This window comes from Atractosteus spatula, chromosome 6 (assembly GCF_055471065.1).
Source record: "Atractosteus spatula isolate fAtrSpa1 chromosome 6, fAtrSpa1.hap1, whole genome shotgun sequence".
Lineage (NCBI taxonomy): Eukaryota > Metazoa > Chordata > Actinopteri > Semionotiformes > Lepisosteidae > Atractosteus > Atractosteus spatula.
Window position 1 is genome coordinate 39129096 of NC_142711.1, and position 16227 is coordinate 39145322.

General features: G+C 36.9%; 2 protein-coding genes across 2 annotated transcripts in view; both read right to left on the reverse strand.

Moving 5' to 3' along the window:
* The window catches only part of cubn (cubilin (intrinsic factor-cobalamin receptor)), a 133957-nt gene extending 119207 nt beyond the window's left edge, over positions 1-14750 (reverse strand). The window contains exons 1-11 of the mRNA XM_088918786.1: positions 14632-14750; positions 14235-14364; positions 13714-13809; positions 13204-13242; positions 12450-12551; positions 11335-11438; positions 9687-9813; positions 7817-7985; positions 6733-6864; positions 5404-5499; positions 748-872 (exon numbers count right to left, since the gene is read on the reverse strand). Of these exons, the coding sequence (XP_088774912.1) occupies positions 748-872; positions 5404-5499; positions 6733-6864; positions 7817-7985; positions 9687-9813; positions 11335-11438; positions 12450-12551; positions 13204-13242; positions 13714-13809; positions 14235-14364; positions 14632-14750 (1239 nt within the window). The remainder of the gene's footprint in view (positions 1-747; positions 873-5403; positions 5500-6732; positions 6865-7816; positions 7986-9686; positions 9814-11334; positions 11439-12449; positions 12552-13203; positions 13243-13713; positions 13810-14234; positions 14365-14631) is intronic.
* An 871-nt stretch (positions 14751-15621) lies between these two features.
* Positions 15622-16227, reverse strand: part of trdmt1 (tRNA aspartic acid methyltransferase 1) — a 33919-nt gene continuing 33313 nt past the window's right edge. Inside the window, exon 11 of the mRNA XM_088919417.1 lies at positions 15622-16034. Within this exon, the coding sequence (XP_088775543.1) occupies positions 15934-16034 (101 nt within the window). The 3' untranslated portion in view covers positions 15622-15933. The remainder of the gene's footprint in view (positions 16035-16227) is intronic.

Genomic DNA, 16227 nt, shown 5'->3' on the forward strand with positions numbered 1-16227 from the left:
TCATCAACACACATGGACGCACAAAAGAAACACCTATTAACATAACTGGCATGTCTGTGGAAGGTAGGAGGAAACCCACACGACTATTGGGAGAATATGAAAAATCTGCACAGAACCTGCTCTTCTAGAACCAAACCCTGGACCTGTCATTTCACTATGCTGCCACACATCTGCACTATTTAAAAATTGTTTTCCTCAATTCAATTGATGCCTCTTCTTTTTTGTTTTTATTTTATTTCTAAAATTAATGGTAATTGGATTTCAAAAGGCATGTTAGACAATACAAAGAGAGTATAAGATTAAGATATAAAGAAGAATTTGAAACTAACATTTTAGTCATTATCAATGTTTATTTTACTTTAATTTTCCTATTTTGCAGATTAGCCACTCAAGGAACATTAAACCTGTGCAAAGGGCTCTGGAGGAAATCAATTAGACAAATTATTCTTTGAGAAAATGACAAAGAAGCAATCAATATGAATTATAAAGACTACTGTGCCATTTTCTTTGCAGTTCTCCATCTGGTTGATTTTTAAGCCACCCAATTAACTTGAACCATGAATTTAGCTATTACTGAATGCTGATCAATCACTGATCTTATCGGATCACTCAGCCCATTAAAAACGTTCGCTTTGGCAGTCCTGAATTTAACAGCGATGTGACCTTAGCAGATTTCACTATAGGCAAGGGTTTCAAATCAAGTTTCCAGTGGGTTTCATTTGGCAAATGCAGAATGTGTACACTCACCATGCACTGTCCATTTACACAGGGACTATGACTTTGGCAAATATTACTGACAGGAGTGCAGCCAGCAGGCCCATAACCATTCCCAGCATAGCCAGGAGGACAGGTGCAGATAGGGAGGAGGCTTCCTATAGAGAAATTATGAGCTCTGCTTCAGTCCAGACACTGGATTTTACATTTGACATCTCAAATGTTAGCACCAGTTGTTTGTGCATAGTCCATTTTCCTTGTCTCTATAACTTTCATTATATGAAAAAATAACCATTTAATTATTCTGTTTAACTGCTTATATACATTTTTCAGTATTTCTCCAGGTATATATTTCTGCACACCACAGAACTATCTGTTTTATGAATGAGATAGAAGATGACAAACTGCTTTGTGGGTACTCTGCTGTTAGGCAATTATTCCCAAGGAAAAAATATTAAAAAGAATTTAAAAGCCAGCAATGCCACTAACACCAAGGGAGAATGTCAACCTGAAGAGAAGACCAGGGGTTCTGAAGTCTGGTCTTGCAATACCACTGTGTCGTTTGTTTTTTTAACTTGAACTTTATTGCCATACAGTATGTAACCAGTACATGTACTGGCACAATGGAATTCTTACTTACAGAAAGTCTCTCAATTGTTAAAAAAAAGTTTAAAACACAAAGTGCAGACAGTGCACCAAGACAATATACAAACAAAAAGTAGACAATGTACAAGTAAACAAGTAAACAGTTTGAATGTAAACAATACAGACATGTAAACAATGAGTGCAGATGTGCAATTAATAAAATTATAATGAGGTAGATGGTGTAGGTGTGGTCTGAGGGGCATGGCCAAATGTGTTCGCCATTCGCACTTCATTACTCTTCAATAGCTTCTGCTTGTGGGTAGAAGCTATTGAAGAGTAATAATTAATAATAATTGCTTAGACTTATATAGCACTTTTCTGGACACTCCACTCAAAGCGATTTACCCCTCCACCACCACCACCACCAATGTGCAGCATCCACCTGGATGATGCGACGGCAGCCATAGTACACCAGAACGCTCACCACACATCAGCTATCAGTGGGGAGGAGAGCAGAGTAATGAAACCAATTCATAGATGGGGATTATTAGGAGGCCATGATTGGTAAAGCCCTATGGGAAATTTGGCCAGGATGCCATGGTTACACCCCTACTCTTTTCGAGAAACACCCTGGGATTTTTAATGACCACAGAGAGTCAGGACCTCGGTTTTACATCTCATAAGAAGGACATTGGCTTTTTACAGTATAGTGTCCCCTTCACTATACTGGGGCATTAGGACCCACATGGATCGCAGGGTGAGCACCCCCTGCTGACCCCATTAACACCTCTTCCAGCAGGAACCTTAGTTTTTCCCAGGAGGTCTCCCATCCAGGTAATGACCAGGCTCACACCTGCTTAGCTTCAGTGGGTTGCCAGTTGTGAGTTGCAGGGTGATATGGCTCCTGGCTCCTGGCAGAATTTGGTGGCAAGTGTCCGCATGCTCTTGTATATTTTGCCTGAGGGCATTGGGTGAAGAGCTCATGTCCGGGGTGGTGACTGTCCTCTGTGATGGCCATAATTCTACCATGGCAGCGGTCCTTAAAGAGCTGTTTAGTCTCTGTGAGACCACAGCCGATGATCTTCTGGGCCACATTCACCGTTCTCTGCAGCACCTTTCTCTCTTGAGAAAAGGTGTTGTTGTACCAAACGGTGATCCTGATGGTGAGGACGCTCTCTATGGTGCAGCGGTAGAAGTTCACCAATACAGGTACTGGCATCCACCATCGCTTGAGGCACCTCAGGAAATAGAGGCACTGCTGAGCCTTCTTCAAGATAATGTCCGTGTTCACAGTACAGGTTAGGCCATTAGAAATGTAAATTCCCAAAAACCTAAAGCTGGTGATTGTTTCCACTTCGGTCCCATCAATGTTAAGTGGGCTGTGAGTATGCGGCCTGTGTCTCCGAACGTTCACTATTAGCTCTTTTGTTTTACTCACGTTCAAGTCCAGGTTATTGTTGTGACACCACCTCAGCAGCTGTACGACTTCATCCCTGTAAGTGGACTCGTCATCATCACTGATCAGGCCTATTACAGTGGTGTCATCCACAAATTTAATGATGCGGCTGTTGCTGTGTATTGCTGTGCAGTCGTGAGTGAATAGGGAGTACAACCTTGGACTCAGACAGCAGCCTTGTGGGGTGCCAGTGCTCAGGGTGAGCGGTGATGTTTTATTACCTATCCACACCACCTGTGGTCTCTCGATTAGGATGTCCAACAGCCAGTTGCAGACGGAGCTGCACAGTCCTAGTCCCCCGAGCTTTGTCACCAGTTGGCTGGGTATGATGGAATTGAATGCTGAACTGTAGTCCACAAACATCAATCTCACATTTGAGTTCTTAGTGTCCAGGTGTTCCAAGGCTGTATGTAGAGCTAGGGAGACAGCATTATCCACTGATCTGTTGTTCTGGTAGGTGAACTGCAAGGGGCCCAGGGACTCCATGATGGAGGAGTTGATCTGTGACAACACCAGCTTCTCCAGACATTTCATCACCACAGATGTTAATGCTACTGGGAGGTAATTGTTCAGGCACGTCACTTTTGCCTTTTTGGGGAGTGGAACAATGGTTTTTTTTAAGCAGGTGGGGACAATGGACTGTGACAAGGAGGAGTCAAAGATGTCCGTAAACACTGTGGTCAGCTGGGCTGCACATATCCTGAGGACGCAGGGTGGTATCCCATCAGGCCCTGCAGCCTTACAGATTTTCACCCTACTCTGAGTTTTCTGCACGTCCTGCTCTGAGAGTTTCAAAACAAACTTGCCCTGTACACTTGGGGTCTTTTCAGCAGTTTTTTATTCCAGATAACCTCTTTACTCCTGAGGCTTAATGAATGCTTAACCAAAAATCAAATGACCTTTTTCAACTTTTTTCTATGCTCACTCAAACATGCTTAAGTTGTTACCAAGCAACCAAACACTCGTAGAAGACTGGTCAGTCTGTCTTCACCTTGTTTACAAACACGTCCCCCTCCATTTGGCTGAACTTGTAGAAACTATACTGTAAAGGAACATGTAAAAAGGTTATTCCATGCTGAAAAGAGAAGAAAAGAAATACAACGTTTCGACTGTGGAGCCTTCTTCGGGTGTGAAGAAGAAGAAGGCTCCACAGCCAAAACGTTGTTTCTTTTCAGCATGAAATAAACCTTTACTTGTTCCTTTGCAGCCTACGCATGCTGACACAGCTACCTACTGTACTTGAACTATACTGTGCCACTAGATGTGCCTGTGATGTTACGTTAGTGTGATGTTAATGTTACATACATAACAAGCAATATTAATTCCTCACAAGAATGTGTCCTTAAATTGCACCAAACGTTGAACAGTGACAGTCCACATAATGTATGGGATGTGCAGAAACTCAGTGCTTAATGCAGAGGTACAGTATATCTAAATAATAAATTACCTTGTTAAAAGCTAAGATTAATTTAAAAAGCATCAGTTCTGTGTTCATATTGCTGATGCTTATAAGTGCATATTGGTAAAACAACCAATAATTGTATATAAAATTTGAATAATTCCAATGGTGGACTAGAATAAATGTGAGTCACAAGTCTATAATGTATGCACTTCCTCAGAAAACCATAGTTACTATATCGTAGTTCAAGTAGGTAGCTGCATCAGCATGAGTAGGCTGCAAAGGAACAGGTAAAGATTTATTCCATGCTGAAAGAAAAAAAAGAGACAACCTTTTAGCTGTGGAGCCTTATTCACAGTCAAAATGTTGTGTCTCTTTTCTTTTCAGCATGGAATAAACCTTTAAGTGTTACTATAAGGAGTCAATTTAGAAACAATCAATTACAATAACTACAGTATGGTTAAACATCTGGTTATTACTGCAAATACTTTAGTTTCAAGCATAATTTTTCATTTTTCATTCTGTGAGTCCATAGTTCCTACAAGAGATTCAGCACTGATTGAAGGAACGATGCAACTCTCTCAGCCCAGTGTTGACAAACTGAAGGCAAACTAAAGAGTACTGGCCCCTGGCAGGACTTAAGTAACTGTCATCCAGTACAGTACAATATAAAGGTCTGACATAGATAAATCATGAAATAAGATAAAACATTTATTTTCAATAAGAGTATATGGAATGTAAACAAGTAGTCAAAATACGTAACAATGCACAAACACACAGATGAATCCCACAAGAGTTTAATAAGTGAGATATCTAGAGTCTGTGACAGCCAGATCAAGCTTTGGAAGCTACGTAATGTTTATCCTTGTTCTCTCTGTGGTCTCTACAGAAGAAACTGCTTTGTCTGCTTGGCCTGTTGTAGTTTTCTTTATTTATAGCTGTGTTGAACCTCTATGTTGTACTTTCCAGAGAGGTATCCCTCTCAAATATTCAAAACATGAACTTAAGATATCTGGCAACCTCAGATATCTTTCACAGGGAAGTAGGGACCCTACTGGGTTCTAAACCACTACTTAGCATGTTTATTTTCCATCTTTATCTTTTATAGTGCTGCATTGATAGTACTCATTTGATTCTTCATAACATTTCCTATAATTGCAAACAAGGGATCATACAGAAGTCTGGTATTTCTTTTATGATACCTTATCACAGCAATTTTACAGCCAATGTACTGTTGATGCTAAAATACCTGAACTGGAGGTGCAGGTTGCCAGTGGGTGACACCCTCCATTGTTTACAGAGCAGACATTAGCCTGTGTACAGGTCTTTCCATCTCCTTCATAGCCTGCTCACATGCGGAAAAGTAGGAAAAAAAGAAGAAGAAATCAGAATCGCATGTATGGCATCTCACGGAACAGCAAGCAGTTCTATAAAACAACCTCAAGGATTGTTTTCCCAATTGCTAAAATCCCAGGCATTTCTTTTCAAGTTCCCCAGGCTCCAGGTAAGTCTAACAAAGGAAATTTAATGTGCTGAAAATAGTGATTTTAATCTTTGTAAAAAATAAATGTAAATACATAAAATGATATAAAAACTATTAAAAGCAAAGAAATGTTTCCAGACTCTGTAATACCAGTAAATTAATTTAGGAAACAAATACAGAGTGTGTCCCTGGATATTAGGATACTAATGTTACATATTATGAATATTTCTCAATAATAATTCAGTTTGAACCCTGGAAAGAATAGGAAGATGCTGACTGAGACATCTCAGCTAAAGCAGCTAATCTCAGGACAGCTGGGGACTGGTTTCAGCACAAAAGCACATCTGTTTTAAATCAGTGTGATAATGTGCATGAGTCATCAAATTTTAATTTGTCATCTGGCTTCCAGCACTCCAGGAAGGAAACAATGGTAGTATTCTTCTGTGGTTCTCAACATATATTTAATGGTGGTTCCATTATTTTAAATATAATTTTGTCGTCAAATGTTAAAAAAAATAATCCAATCAGTCTAACCAATGTCTGTGTTAAGACAAAAATGCTGAGAAAGATGACCAGTAGTATTAACTTATTACAACTAAAGATATGATATTTATTTAATTCAATTAGCAAACAACATTGAGGACCAAAGCAAATGTGGGGAGATGAATCAGCCAATTATTCTTATGAAATATTATCAAGCCTGGGAAAACACACCAAATTCTGATCATCTGCTTTTTTAGTTTGACAGTTCCATTAACCCAAATCCTGATCATATGCTTTTTATTCACTCTGAGAGTCCACAGTGCCAGCAAGAGAACTTGAGCCTCTCAGGGAGGATAGATGCAGATCTGACACTTCAACTTGCATATTCCTGGAACACCAAAGAGGTCACTGTTGTTCAGCAAAATTGAAAAACAGCTGATTAAGAAATCTCAGTCACAGTCACAGAATGGCACCTGATGGCCCAGATTCAAAAACGAGAATACCTTACTAGTGTGTTGAACATAAATGAACGCAGGGGAGGTTATAAGTGAATTCGCATTTGATTGATATAACAACACAGTGACTTTTCCATTATATTCTGTTGGTGCCTACCTGGAGGACAGGGTCCACAATGGTAAGAGCCCATAGTATTCAAACACTGCACCATTGGGGAGGTGGAACAGCCGCCATTGTTGGTTGTACACTCATTAACATCTTGACAACTGTAGCCATTCCCTTGCCAACCTGAAAGACGTGGGTAACAAAAGTTTGGCTGTTACTGGGACAAAACCTCAAAACACCTTCCCGTGCGTGTAGAACAATCCTAAAAAGCTCGTAACACGCAGGCAAAGAATTTTAACAGTCACCCAAAATTGAGCTGAACTAGTTTAAAAGCTGCAATAATTTATTTAAGGCTGTCATAGTTTGGTGTTTTTGTATTCCATGTGTTTTTAATTGAAACCTAACCTAATATATTTTCAGTCCAAAGGCATCGATTCCACATAGCTAGGCACAGAGCTTTCAGCTGTGGTGCTATTTGCCTCTGGGATGCCCTTCTGCCTTAAAGCCTATAAATTCTTCAAATCTAAACTGAACTTTTGTACTGCTAATTCTGCTAACTGGAGCATATGTTGTTCAAGTATGAACTACACTAGATAAAAATTAAAATGCATTGTGTTTTGTATTTACATATAATACATTCAAAATGGATTATTTGTTAATGAAAGCAAGGACTTTATATAATTCATACTAATTAGATTGTATTATTAGTTATGCATATGGTTCTTATTCTGTCCTTGCAGGTTTTCCTTTAATATTGTTTTAGGCAATTGAACCCATTTTCTATTTATTTATTACTGGATCTTGTGATACACACTCTCCATCCTGTGAATGCCATCCACATTCAAGAGCACTGCTCCATATACAAGGCTTTTCTGATGCTTCAGAAGGACATTGAGCTACTTTGTTAAATCAACATGAGACATTTTGCATCAGAAGCATTTCCAGGATTGGAAATTGTTTCCAGACATGTTTTTTAAAGGCAGATACATGTTTTATATTCGTCTCAAGATAATTAGTTTTTCTAACTGCATATCTTAAGAAATTTACTGTGTGGTTATTGTCTTGTGCATTTTGTGCTGCAGTGGTTTGAACCTGTTGTTGAAATAGAGTACTGACTAATACAAAGACATTCTACCTGCTGGGCAGGCACCACAGTAATAGGAGCCTATTGTGTTGAAACACTCCACATGTGGATTGGTGGAGCAGGGTTTGTTGGGAAGGTTACACTCATTGATGTCAGCTGTACATGCCGGGTTACCAGGGAGGGATGTCCACCCAGCATCACATATGCACTTGTATTTGGGCTGAAAACAGAAAGAAAGTCTTAATGAATAGTCCTGTACAACAGAGCTGCCACAGCTGTTAGCTTAACGTGTAGCCAATGCAGCTACAATAAGCAGCTATGAAATGTCTACATATGACCAGACCAGAGATTACCAGTCATGGATCAGCAGAGCTAAAGTCCTACAAATGAAATTAAATACATTTCAGAGTTCAATCTTCTGTAATGAATATTTTCTTAACACACCAATATACCACTTAGGTCAAAGTCTTTAACAAAATTAAAGGAGCTGTCTGCTCCTTAATTTAACACATTGCTTTCTAAAGTGATTATTAGATTTCAATAAGTCCAAACACCCATTTTAATAATTACTTCAGGGTGACCCTGAAGTAACCCTGATGACCCTGAGTGTAATCTAGCATACAATGGGTTCAATTAAGGACGGGACATCAGTCCAGCACAGGACATATACTGTATACTTTATAGAGGATAATTATGAGACGTTAATGAAACCAGATAGCTTTTTCTTTGGATGTGCTGTGTGAGAGGAAACTGGACCACCCAGCAAAAACCCATGTCCTGGGGTCCTACATTCAAACTCGGGTCCCAAGAGCTGTGAAGTAGCAGTGATCATCAAGCCTCTGTGGTTCCCCACATTTCATTACAAATCTTTATAGAACAATGATTAAGGGTGACTTACAAAACCTGTTCGATTTGCAGTTTCCAGGACTGTCCTCTTGTCAGCTAGATATTTTTTTAAACCATGTTAAAGAGAAAAAGCTATTGCAGTATTCTGCAACAACTCAACCAGGTATCGGTGAATGACAATTACGTTACTTCATTTGAACACAATTATATACTGTATATATGTAATCTGACGTCTCTTGCACAAATGTCTCACTACAGTCAAATATTAAAAAAAATCTTTCATAAATGTTACACTTCTTGTGAAACCATGGCATTGGTTGGTGTTTGTATGTGCTTTGTAAAAACATATGTTATACCTCAATTCTTTTCTTTAACAATTTATTTTTAAATACACATTTTTAAATAAATTAAAATAAATTTTAATGTGATTTTAAATTAACTGCACAGGGCAATTAGGTCTGCTTGCTAACTCCTTGTATTTTATTCATTGTACATAAAAATCTATTCAGCCTCACTGCTGTTTTGTAATTCTAAGAGCTTTCACACATATGCTGTTGAGAAATCAGTTTATAGTCAGTTTTCAAGTGATTCAGCATACCAACCAAAGGATCTGCTTTGCTTGAGAGATATTTACTGCTTCTATAATAAATATGCATATACAAAAATAGACAGACTTCATTAGTGCGAACCAATTATCTGATTTGTTATTAATCTCATTAATGTTCTGGGAAATATTTTTCAGTTGCTTCTTTTCAAAAGTCTGTTGTTTTATGTAGTCTTTAAAAGATCAAAAGAAGCTGGCCTCTTTTTTAACACAGAAACAAGTAATAGGTTTATTCCATGCTAAAAAGAGAAGAAAGAAAACAATGTTTCGGCTGTGGAGCCTGCTTCGGGTGTAAGAAAGATAGAGCAGTCAGAAAAGATTACTCTTTTTTAACATATCAGAAATAACAATAACTGCTCATACATCAGAAACATCTTACATCTTAATACCTGAGAAAATGTCAACATCAGTAATTATTTAAACACCCTGTTTTGTCGTCTTGATTTTGAAGATCAGCAACCGGCAGTTCACCTGGTTTGGGATGACTCTATCCGAGTCAATACAGATACCATGTTCACAGAGATCCTGAGAACCACCTTCGCAGTCATCATAGCGAGAAGTACAATGTGGTCCATACCACTCTGGAGGGCAGTTACACCTGGAGGAAAACAGAGCAGACACACAGAGATATGAATGATTACTTATATCTGTCTAGTACTTATTATCCCAAAGCATTTCACATACTGTACAGGAAGAGACAAACTTCACAACAGACAACAACAGAAAAAGAGTGTCATGGGATCTTCAATGATCACAATGAATATTTAATTTAAAGTATAGAGATAGATGGGGGAGGAGCACGTTTCATTTCCTTAAACTAATCATTAAACTATTTAGTCTTTCATGTGTTTGTATTACAAGTCATATTACTGTAACTAGTGTGTGTCTGAATTACCTTTATTAACTGATTTCTGGCAATAAATTGCAATAAATCACCAACTACAATTCTAGCGTATTATCTGCACTTTCTGGCTTTTTTGTTTTTTACTAGGATACAGCAATGAACTAAATCAAGTTGCAGGTGATGTTTCAATCCAGAATATCACAGCACCAATAACAGAACTTTATGCAGTCCCATAGGTTTAGCAATAAAAGTTATAGGAAATGGCACTTAATATTTTAAACATGTAAGAATGTAGATCTAAACCAACGGACCATTCAGCTGTGTTTGATGCTGATTTCTGTTTTGAGAAAACATTGTTTTCAGTGCAATTACTGTACATGTCATGAGAAATTAAGACAGAAAGGCATAAAATAATTCAGTGTTATGTTGTCATTCTTCTCACCATCTTCGCAGGAACCCAAACTAAACAACAGAGATTTACCCATTTGAACAAGAAGTCCATCAATAATCTAACACGAATATTGTATTAATTAAGCGTCATATGCCTGATACATTTTGCTTAAATCCCCACTGTCTTGTTTTCTGAACTACATAGAGCCTAATGAAACATTTTAAGCCTCTTCCTACCTGTGTGTCCCTAGACAATAGCAGCTCTGATAGAAGCTTTCTAAAATAATTTCCCTGTCTATGTGATGCTCTGTTACAATTATTGTTCTGTTTTTTTTTTAGCTAAGGCCATTAAAGCAATAATAATTTTAAAAAAGCATAGATTATGTTCAGAACATTCATGAACATCCTGTAAATTTCAGCTGGTCCTGTATTCTTCAAAAATATAAAAAGTGAATCAGAGCAATTCACTAAATACGCATGTCATGTTTTTAGATTAGAAACGTGATTTAATTGATTTTTTATATTTATATTTGACTTAGATTGATAGTATAGCTTAATAGTTTGCATTACTAATAGCCAAACACAAAACATAACAAAAAACAGTCACACCATTAGCCAGTCATTTTGAAGCCTCCAGTTCAGTTATTCTTCTGACAATAGACTTCTCAGAGAAGTTTTCTAAGAATATCACAAGAAATACAGAATCTACCATTAACACTGTCTTAGCTTGATTAGATAAGCAGTCCCTAAAAAGCCAAAATTTCTGTAAAGTCCAATCTTCACTGTCATACTGTCGGTGGAAAGGTGGTGCATGCTGTCATTCTTCATAGACCTCCAAACACCACTCACTGAATAAAAGACACGGGAACCAAAATGTACAATTACCTATAAGATCCTGGATCATTAACACAAGTTCCTCCATTTTGACAACCAAGGGGTGTTCCTGCATAAATCTGGCACTCATTGACGTCAGCTGCGCATGTCGGCCCCTAAATTGTCAATACGTAAATAATATTAATATTAAGTCCGCCGGAGATAGCAGATTTAGGAGAGATACAGTATAGTGTCTGGAGCCACACATGAGAATACAATTCATGCATTGTAAATCACGGTTCTCTGTTCTATTTTGAATATTTTTAATAAACATACAAAACATACACTTTTCTTTTAATTAACAGCTGTGCATAGATGTGAAAGTTTAATTCTCTTTTCAAGAGAAAAATGGAAGATAGTAATATAACTGTTCTAATAGGTCAACCTAATTACAACTATGTTTGTGTCTGTGTGTACCCTGTGATGAAATGGTATCCTGTCCAGGGTGTATCCTGCTTGTGTCCGTTGCTTGCTGAGATAGGCTCTGACTCCCCTGTGACTCTGAATTGGATGAACGTTTGAAAATGGATAGATGTTGTGGTAGTTAGTGCTGCTAACAGAACTGGATCCCAGTTCCAGCCCAAGCATTTTCTTCCAGGAATCTACATGTTCTCCTCTTGTCAGTGAGGGTTTTCTCAAGGTTCCTCCCAACATTAAATGGAATTTCTTTACTTAGATGTGCATCAAATCTAAAGAAAGATTGTTCAATAATGCTATGGCAGACAAAAGTTAGAATGTAGTTGGATCAGCAATACACCAAAGAACTTTGTTCTTTATTTTCAAAAGACAGTGTCTTTCAAATATTCATTAGGGTTTGATCACATTTTTAAATGAAGCTTATTCCCATATCATTTTGAAAATATAATTAAGAAAGAAATGAATATGTGATTTTAATTATGTTTATTGTGTATTCTTTAACTTCCAAAAAGACAAGAACTAGAGCACAGGTTCAGGATTTAAAAGGAAGGTGAAGAAGGTGCTTGTCTTTTAAGTATCAGATTTGGTACAATTGCAACTTGGGAAGAATAACAACTATGGGATTCTTAGTGATGAATGCTCACTCTGTTTTTTTTCATTGTTATTATTTAAAGTTATGTTTGATAGCATCCAGCTGAAATGTAGCTCACCTGCCAGTTGCTAGGACATATGCAGTGGTAAGAATCCAGTAGGCTCAGGCAGGTTCCAGTGTTCTGACAAGGATTGCTGCTGCAGGTCTTTCTCTGTATTGTCTATTAAAGTGAAGAGTACAAGTCTGCATTGTAGTTTACTATTGCTGTACAAATGTCTAACATTCTGCATGGATGGATAAACTAATGACCAGACAGACAAGATAATCAGAGACATATTGTTAACCTGTACATGCTAGAAAAACATTTTAAGCAGATTTATTCAAGAAGTTTTAGAAGCAGTATACATTTAAAATGCTATGATCACTTTGCAAAATATAAAATTATGTACTAAGAATCCCATAAAACTAGTTAGAACTGCAAAATATTCACTGAGGAAAATATTTTTTGTAACATGTCATCCACATTTTATGTAATAGACATGACCTAATTTAATTTATGCTGATTGACATCAGCTTGGTTGATCAACAGGGAATCTACAGTTCATTAATGCACAGGTTAATAACTTAAGTGGCCATTGCTAGAAGCAATCCAGGGTGACATATGTTTTACACTAAGTTGTGGGATTGTGCATCATTCCCCTCATAGACCCTGGACAAGCATTTGTGTGTTCACAGCTCTGAGCCCTCATTCAGCTCATTAATGAGTTTCTTTTGATGTTCAGCACAGTATTATAAGTAACTGTCCACATGTATTTGCTAAAGTGGCACCAAAGATGTATTTTCTCAAAATGACAATAAAAATACTATATTACCTGTTCTATATTTTGAACCTTTCCTTCCAACGTCATCATCTGGAATTAATGTTGAGTACATTTATGAATTAAGTACAAATGATTTCCTCTGAAAGTGTTTCTTCATATAAACTGTTCATCATATACAATAATTTACACAAAAACAGATACACCGATCCCATTTCTTTTGCAGAAGCACTTTCTCTTAAGGAATCCTATAACTAACTTCCAAAAGGGACCATTATTTTGTACTAGAAAGGTATTGTCTACTTTAGGTAGTGTCAAAAATCCATTCTGTCTGATGTCAGGTGTTTCACTATACGTATTACAAAACTCTCTTAAAGACAAACATACTGTATGATACTTCTTGTCAAAAATAAATGGGCATCTAACATAAATAGATGGAGCATAGGAGACATTCACAATTTAAAAAGTTAGCAATTGTTTTAGTTTCATGTTAAATCTTGAAATTCGTTGAAACAACTTAAAGTAGTGTTTCTTTCCATAGGGCTTTATTCCAGCTTCACATACCCTTGTACGCAACTGGTTGATCTGGTCTGTGACATTCTGAGATGTTCCTCCTCCATTTGCCTTAATAAATGTAATGTCGTCTTTGTTTTTCTTTATCTGTAATTTAGATGATAGTTCCATGTTTCCACTTTATAGAACAGTTTAAAGAAAGAGAAATTGAACATGTTTATCCTTCACTTTCTTTTGGCATGCATGTATGTTTCAGCTTCTATATCTTCTTTTCGAGTTGGTATAAACAAATAGAAATGCATTGTTAAGAACTTTATACTTCCTTAACATTAATCTTGTGGATGCCATTAACCAAGGCAAATGTAAGTTTATATAGTGAAAATGGAAACTATAGAATAATCAATACAATTGACGCACAAGATGTTGGATTAAACAAAAAATTAGCATTCATGTGAGAACTAAGAATTAAAATATAAAAATGCTGCTACAGTAAAAATTAAGAATTACAGAATGAACCCATAACTGAACGCAGAAAAAAATCTGTTATGCTACAGCACTTATTCTCAGTTTACCTGATCTATAAGTTGACTCAGGTTTTCTTCTCCAATTTTTACACTTCCTTGGTTACCTGGCTGAAATATGATGTATTTATAATCTCCAGTTTTAAATATTAAGTTTCCTTCCGATGATGTCATGCGAGGCCTTTTAAACACAGAAATACAATAAATAATACATTCCACACCTGACAAAGGCTCCACAGCCAAAATATTGTCTCTTTTCTTTTCAGCATGGAATGAACTCTTTATTTTTCCTTTACCATAAATACCTGGTAGGACTTATAGTTTTGTCTTTAACAATAAATGTAATACAAAACAGAACAATCTCTGAAGCAGGTACTGGAAAGTTAAGAAAATATAAAATGAAGCTACTGTCATGTTACCATCTCTATAGAAACGCAGTGGTACTCACTGATCTTTGGATATGTCTCTCTTTTGCTTACTGCCCCCATACTGTTCAGAACTGCATTTTAGTCCTGCAATGATGAGGAAGATGACCAGCAGCCAGGGGAGCTGACCAGCACAAGCCATGTGTGCTGACACTCACAACCTGCTCCTACTGTCTCACAAGGAGCAAGAGTTAAAAATTTATATCACACTCCTCAACCCTGTACTGTTTTAACTCACGAGGATGCACTTTGCTCTGTTCTGAATGTAGATAACACCTCCAGGAAGTCTGAGAGCCAATAATATGGTCCAGAAAAGTGCATCACTTGATGTTTTTCAACTTTAAACCTAAAGTCTTTCTGCTTCATTTTATTATTTTGTGAGTATGTGAAAGCATCACATGCTTTAACAGATATTTAACCAGAGTGGTGACAGCCTGACATTTTTTGCTGATCTGGACAAAGTGAACTAGCTCATTCTCGTTTCACTGATATGATCATCCAAATAATGTTTTAAAAATTATTTTTCCAAATGATGTATTACGGATTTTTAAGGGTATACTAAGGATTCAAATTTCATCAAGCTTTATTGAAGTTACACTAAATTCAGTTCTTCTGAAATTACAGCAAATCATTTTTGTGAAAACAAAAAAAAAACTTTAAAAGTGTGAGAGTAAACTTATAACCAAAGTTCTTTACAAGGACCAACACAGTAAAAACTAAAACCAGTATACATTGTACACAAAAACAACTTTAATATGATATTGCTTCTGTAGAGGTTTAAACTCTTTTTTAAGCATCTCCCCTGTCTTTTACCTCATAAACCAGCAACCTTGATAGTCCAAATTATTTGGAATATCCCATTTCTTTTGTAAGCATACTTACTACAGAGATGCATGTATTTACCTTGAGTCCTTAGTGCCACAAAAAAATAAAATTAACACAGTGGTAAATGTTTGAGAATTTGACATGTTAAAACACAACAAAATAATTACAATGACATCGTGACCATCATGACAACTTTATGTTTTTTTTATTAAAACAAATTATGTCAATACATTTAGAAAATAAAAAAGGAAAGTCAAATTTCCATTCCAAACTGATGTTAGATTGACAACTGCTTGTGCACCATTCAAACCAAAAAGGATAAATTTGTCAGCAAACAGGGTTGCTCTAAATGTTATCTCCTGGTTTGTGCTGTATATGTCAGATTGCTGGACATTAGTCTTCTTTGAACCCAGTGAGTGTTTCAAATGTCTCTACAGTAGGCTGCATTTCAGATGTGAAGGACTGGGTAGTTCATTAAGAGCAAGATGTCTCCTCAGTGGCTATGCAAACATCAGGTGAATGAGTCTGGAGACCACGTGTATATTAAGGCTGTTTCCCAAGAGCCTATATTGTTTTTTGGTGGTTATTTTCTCAGGGAATCCTGGAAAAAAAAGGAAGGTAAAGATGGAACAACTGGACTTCATTTAAATAAGGTTACAATAAGGCTGCTTAATACAAAATGATTTGTATAACATCTATACACTAAATAACATGATAAAGGTCACTTCCCTTCAAATCTGCGTTTCTCCTTGTACAATTTGTAAGCAAGAGAACATCCAAATGTGTGTACACAA